Here is a 6,279-nt window from a genome sequence, read left to right as displayed (position 1 = left end):
TCATCTTGCCTACAAGCTGGCCAGCGTTAGTAGTAGTAGCAGTACTCGTGCTGACAGCGGCCATGGCAGCCTTCTTTGGTTTGTTTGTGTGTTTTGCTGCTCGTCATCAGGGAATCTATGGACGTGCTTCGCGCACATCATCACCGCCGTGATCGGATGCGGCGTGCTCGCGCTCTCGTGGAGCGTCGCGCAGCTGGGATGGGTCGGCGGCCCCGTCGCCATGGTCTGCTTCGCGTTCGTCACTTACATCTGGGCGGGGGGGGGGGGCGGGGGCTGCGCATGCGTGGGCATGTGTGCGTGAGAGAGGTCACAAGTGCATGCGTGGTGGACTGTTAAGGGTGGGCTTGCCGTAAGGTTGGAGGAGAACAAGGTAATCAAGTTTAGTATAATCGTTGTGCAGTTTAGATGACAGAAAAACTGCAATCGATATGTCTGTAAATCTCCTTTCCCGAGTCATCGGAGGCATACGTTTGGCTGACATTTTCAGAGAAAATAGGTACCTTGTATAACACCATCCTCTTCAACCGCTTCCTGCGAAACAAAACAGAAACCTAAGTTCAAGATACACTCAGAAAATAGATGCGCTCAGAAAATTATGTTTAACAGTAATAATTTCTGCGGGCACTTACAAGATGTTGAATGTTGTCCTCAGCTGCATGAGAAGTCTGATCAACACCATCTGAAGCCACATTTCTAACTGGTGTCCTGGCCAACACTTCGGCCAAGCTGCCCTCCAAATGATGAGGAGAAGAAACTTCTGTTTCATTATTAGACATATCAGTAGGATTGTCTATTGGCACATTGTCTTCCTGCAGCGCAAAGTAAGATATGATATATGCCAGAGTCAATGGTTCAGAAGTTCACTAATGAATAAGTAAAAGGTGAGAAACAATTTTAAGAACAAGTACCACCATAGAAATATCGCTCCTGCTGCATGCAGCCTTTTCTTTGGCAACTTCTGTATTGCTGTACAAACCAAGTGGGGAACCTTCTGCTTGCCTTTCATCTGCATGATCAGGCATGATTGGTTCTGGATCAAGAACATGTTCTGCAGCTTTGACCCCCAGATTTGGGGTCTCCCTGTCATATTCACTTGCAGTATACAAACCAAGTGGGGAACCTCCTGCCTGCCTTTCACCTGCACGATCTGGCATGTTTGGTTCTGGATCAATAACATGATCTGCAGCTTTGACACCCAGATTTGGGGTCTCCTTATCAATTTCACTTGCAGCAAAGGTCTCATCAGTCACCAAAACATCAGATGAATCATGCACCAATGATTGTTCACCCATCACAATATCTGGTGAACCTTCAGATTCATCATCTTCCTGTAGATCTGCACATTTATCATTCCCTGCAACTCCAGGAAATAAATGTTTCTCTAACTCTGAAACGCGACTCTGGCAACTCTGGGGCAAAGGATTTTCTGGAGGAACCCTCATTGATTTTTTCCGTGCAGTATTGCTTCTTCGTGGCCTATCTTCAGGAACAGAGTTGTGGAGACAAACATTTTCTTTCTCTATTTTGCGCATCTTTAAGATCTTTCGGAGAAAGTCTTCCTCTTCAGATCCATCCAGATTTTTGAGTGAGGCCAGTACATAAGTCAGATCATCTCCATCCTTCTCAGCTAATGAATCTGTACATAGTGAAATCACATCAAGCAAATCTAAGTATAGATAATGGCAACAAATCTAAGCAAATGATGTGTAACCTTCTTTCTCTGAAACATCTGAAATAGCACATTGGCCAGATCTTGGAGGAACAGACTGCTCATTTTTTTCAGCAAACGAGGCATGCGCATCATCTTGCGAGAGCTGAGATCCTGTCATAGTTTCTGTTTGGGAAGCTGGTACCTCAGTTGGATCTTGAGTATCAGCATCAGCAAACTTGAAAGTACGGACTGATTTTCTCCTGTCAATTAACAGGAATAATTCATGGGGATCAGTTCATTTTTGTCATCAATGCTTTTCAGTACTGCAGCAACCTTGATAGGTTGGCAAGTAGGTACAGAAAAAGGCATTTTTTATGTTTCCACTATTCTTCTGCAACCAGTAGGTCTCCAAACTAATAGGTCACAGAACACACAAGAATATAGCTAGCTATAGAAAGAGCTAAGCAGCATACCCCAGCAAAGTAGAGCGCCTCTTGGGTTCTACTACAGGATCAAAATTCATTACCATCTCATCAACAACCTCACCATTTAACCGTCTTATCTCCTTCTCAGCTTCTGCATTGATTAATTGTTATTAGTGCATTGCTGAATGCTGATCAAACTCTGTAATGATAGCGGTTACCTTCAATATCATCCAATTTCTTATAGTACTCGTTTGGATCCTTAATCTTCAGTACGTTAGAGTGATCAACAGCAGGCACCAGCTTCCTGCAAAGAGAGCAGCATCAAGACAAGTGAATTTAATGCTATTCACAGCTCACGTTGCTCATGGAGCTGTATATGGAAGTAATAACAGCTTAAGAGAACAAGCAGTTTGCCTTTCATGGGCCTTTTGAGTGAACCGAGACCGTTTGCGGTCTGGTCCTGGCCTTCTTCCCTGCTGGTCTTTCGTGCCATTTGCATGGGGGGCGACTTTCACTCCATCATCATGGTAGAGCATCCGGATGTCCCCGTGTCCCTTCAATACCATTCTGGCCTGCTCAACCAGCTCCTTGGATCCTTTCTACACGGGACATTGTGAAACATTGAAATTAGCACCCGAGTAATGCAAGTAATACAATATTTATCTTATTTGATGAGTTACTTCCTGCATTTCCCTCTAAAAGTTTGAAAAAAAAAAACTAAAACATATAAAGGGAATAAATCACAAGCTGTAAATGAAAAAACAAAAGTAGAACCCTAGATCGCGAGAGAGATGGGTCTCCTTGAAGGGATCCCCTCCTTGAAATGCCATCTCGACCAAACTACCACAAGCAGGCGTGGCGGCGATTCGAGACTAGGGTTGGGGATGGGGGTGGACGTGGCCATGGAGAGGTTTGTGCCCTCAAGGGACGGGCGAGCATACGTACCAGCAGTCGGGCGCGGGAGATGGCCTCGAGGAGCACCTCGCGGGCCTTCGAGGGGGAGGCCGCGGTGGCGGCGGGGCCGAGGGTCCGGGGAAGGAGTCGGGCCGGAGAGGAGATGGCACGGAGGGGGTCGGCAGCGTCCATGCGGCGCGGAGGCCGCCGCTCGTCGGTCTGGCGGTCCCGCCGCCACGTGGGGAACTCGGGGGCGACGCCGGAGGCGAGCCGAGAGGCCCGTGTGAGTGGAATGTGGTTGGGGAGTGGAGATTGGGAGCGTTGCCGGATTGGGAGTTCAAAAATTGAAACGGAAAAGCGGGGAGAAGAGGAAGAAGTGAAGAACTGGTTGTCTGTGGAGCGTTTGGGCCTTGGGGTTGGGGCTTTGGGCAACGGGCCGAGGTGAAGAGAGGGAGAGGAGTCATCTCGTTCGTTTCTTTCCTTTTCCCCAGCTTCTGCTTTATTTATTCCATCCATGTATTGTGCACATGCATAATTTTAAATTTCATACTCCCTCAGTCCCAAATTGTAGATCATTTCAGCATTACTAGGTTCATAGCTTTTGCTATTCATCTAAATATATACTATATCTTGATAAATATTAAAGATTATGAATCTAGAAATGTCAAAACGACCTATATTTTGAAATGGAGATAATAACTACTTTTACATTTGTCCTAAGTCAAACATTTTGATTTTTAACCAACAATACCTCTAAAAGTAATTTATTTCACATAAAAAAAGTTACGTATTATGATAGTTGGTTTCCCTATGAACTCAGCCTGTATGATGTTTTGGCTATTTATAGTCAAAGTTAAAAACGTTTGACTTAAGATAAATCTAAAAGTAGCTATATTCTGAGACGGAGGGAGTAAGGTGTTCCTTTTGCTTAAATGCATGCAATGGTATGTGCGACTCGATTTAAAAATCAGAGAAACCACACTTATCTATTATGTAGCATTTTAAAAGAAAATGGTATAACCATTCAGCATTCACCAATTTGAAAACGGCATAAGGGGATAGACTGTCGTCTTCAAAAACAAAAGTAGCATGTATACAATACATGCCTTCTTTGCTAGACAAGTTTTGTGATGAGCGCCATAGCTCAGAATTTTTTTTAATCAAATGCATAACTCACGTCTGCGTTCAGATAAATTGCATTGTGTTCTCCCCTCGCCCTCTCACCTACCATGCATGCATGGTAAAAAGGAAATAGGTGTAAAAACAAAATCAAAATTATCTTCAAATGTGAATGTGGTATATATTTTCCATACACCAAAACATATGTTATATGAGACTATTTCCTGTTTGAAATTACAATGTTTTGCACTTAAAAGTGTGTGCATGCCTTAAGAAATGAAAGATGATTACAAATTGATTTGGTTTTGAAAAGGTCGCAAGGTGTATATACCTTGAAGTTTAAGAAAACATGGTATTGTTAAAAACTGTATTCTATTCAGGTCTTAGAAACTCCAATAAGGATGTCATTTTTAATAAACCATGGTTTTGCAAACACCCTCCACATCCCCACCCTAATTTTTAAAACTATAATTTATTGTCACCATAGGTTTTTTTATACCCGGATTTTGCTAATATAGCCGCAATGATATAATGGTATAATTGATGGCACTCAACAACAATTCAATTATAAATGTATATGAAAGTTAACTAGTGATCATATTGGCCAAGATCATTTTGTGGTTGCGTCATGTGTTAAGTGTGGAACTTGGTTAGGCAGAGGAATACTATTGATTCGGAAATATTGTAGGTTAGAGGAACGTAATGGCAACACAACTAACATGGTATGCGAAACAAAAATATTGCGCAAACTAAAAATATTTCAAGATAAATAAAATGGTTTTTTTATCTTACCCCTACATTGAAGTGCAATTGTATATTTACCCTCGGTTAACTTTGTAATTTTGCTCTTAACTATTCACTAGTCAACGGTCAAAATATGGGCAAAATCGTATTGACTTGTTAATATTTGAGGATAAAATCACAATTACGCAAGAACACAAAAATTCCCAAATAAAATTGGCTCGTATGCTTACATAAGGAAGCCATTATAAAGATCTGTTGAACACTTTAGCTGCCAAAGTAGCAAAAGCTCAATAGTTGCATCACTTGGTGGAACATTGATGGTACGGATAAATCGATCTACCTCACTTGTTTTCTAGATGACATGGCTCAACTTGGATGCAGGAAAATGGAAACTAATGATGCCTGGTGGATAGGGCGCACTTAGAAAAAATATACAGAGAGAGAAAGTGAAATGCATCATGGGTCCTTAAACTATTCCCATATTCTTATTTGAGTCCATGAACTTTTCAAGCAATCATTTAGGTTCAAGGGGTTCATTCTAAGTTCACTCGAGGTCCAACCATGAACCTAAATTTGCACATAAAATGAATTAGTTAAAAAAAGTTGAAGGAACTAGGTGACCACTTTGAAAGTTCATGGACCCAAATATGAATACAGGAATAGTTTAGGGACCTACGGTGCATTGCACTCTATAGAGATTCCTACCTACGTCTCCAAGTTAAGCAAATAACTCTTTTCCCTTTTGCATTTAGTTGAGCATCTGTGGCATCGTGAAGCTAGGAACATAAAGTTACTTGTATATAAGCTCTATATTTTCAAAATTACATTGTAACAAATTTATTGGATTGCATTCTCAACTATGAGAATGAAAAAGTCCAAAATTACTCTATGCTTTAAGTATTGGCAAAGTTTGAATAACCGCATAAATAGTTTGGGTTCAATTTACCATATATGCCAATTGATTTAATTTTCCCCTAATGTGATTTTTCCTTTTGTGTCTCGTGCACAATTAGAGTTTTAAGTTAAAATTTTATAAGGTTATAGATAACATAACTTGTATTAAAAATAACTTATGTTTCTCCGTGCATAACAGGAGTTCTAAGCTAAAATATATTATGGAGAAACAAAAAAGATAACTCTTATAAAATGACAAATCACAAATTAGAATAAAAAATAGTTTACGGAGTTATTTAGATTTATTCATAAGTGATTTGGACTTTTTTTCATATAAAAATATCAAAATCCTATCCCCTAAGTTTAAAATCAATACAAAATCAATCCCATGCTAACTTTATATGCATTTTTTAATCTTGTAACGTGCATTTTTAGTATACACTCGCTAGCAAAATAAGATCTCTTTCTTTCCGTATCTCTCCTACCTCGTGTACTAAGGCACTTGTGGTTCTAATCCACTTAGAAAGTGATGGGGTGTTTGGATAGCAGGTG

The 6,279-nt window shown here is 40.7% G+C and overlaps 1 protein-coding gene across 3 annotated transcripts in view; it reads right to left on the bottom strand.

Annotated features, from left to right (window-relative positions):
• LOC101770859 (centromere protein C) overlaps positions 1 to 3,372 on the bottom strand; it is an 11,165-nt gene extending 7,793 nt beyond the window's left edge. The window contains exons 1-8 of one of the 3 annotated variants that reach the window (XM_022826855.1): positions 3,022 to 3,372; positions 2,491 to 2,675; positions 2,295 to 2,380; positions 2,125 to 2,227; positions 1,712 to 1,911; positions 909 to 1,636; positions 630 to 809; positions 501 to 531 (exon numbers count right to left, since the gene is read on the bottom strand). In XM_022826855.1, the coding sequence (XP_022682590.1) occupies positions 501 to 531; positions 630 to 809; positions 909 to 1,636; positions 1,712 to 1,911; positions 2,125 to 2,227; positions 2,295 to 2,380; positions 2,491 to 2,675; positions 3,022 to 3,162 (1,654 nt within the window). In that variant the 5' untranslated portion in view covers positions 3,163 to 3,372. The remainder of the gene's footprint in view (positions 1 to 500; positions 532 to 629; positions 810 to 908; positions 1,637 to 1,711; positions 1,912 to 2,124; positions 2,228 to 2,294; positions 2,381 to 2,490; positions 2,676 to 3,021) is intronic. The other 2 variants (XM_022826856.1, XM_004969117.2) reach the window with 2 other exon arrangements.
• Between the last annotated feature and the right edge of the window lie 2,907 nt (positions 3,373 to 6,279).

The sequence above is a fragment of the Setaria italica genome, chromosome V (assembly GCF_000263155.2).
Source record: "Setaria italica strain Yugu1 chromosome V, Setaria_italica_v2.0, whole genome shotgun sequence".
Taxonomy (NCBI): domain Eukaryota; kingdom Viridiplantae; phylum Streptophyta; class Magnoliopsida; order Poales; family Poaceae; genus Setaria; species Setaria italica.
The sequence above is the reverse complement of the archived record's forward strand: the minus strand, read 5'-3'. Positions and strand labels throughout refer to the sequence as shown.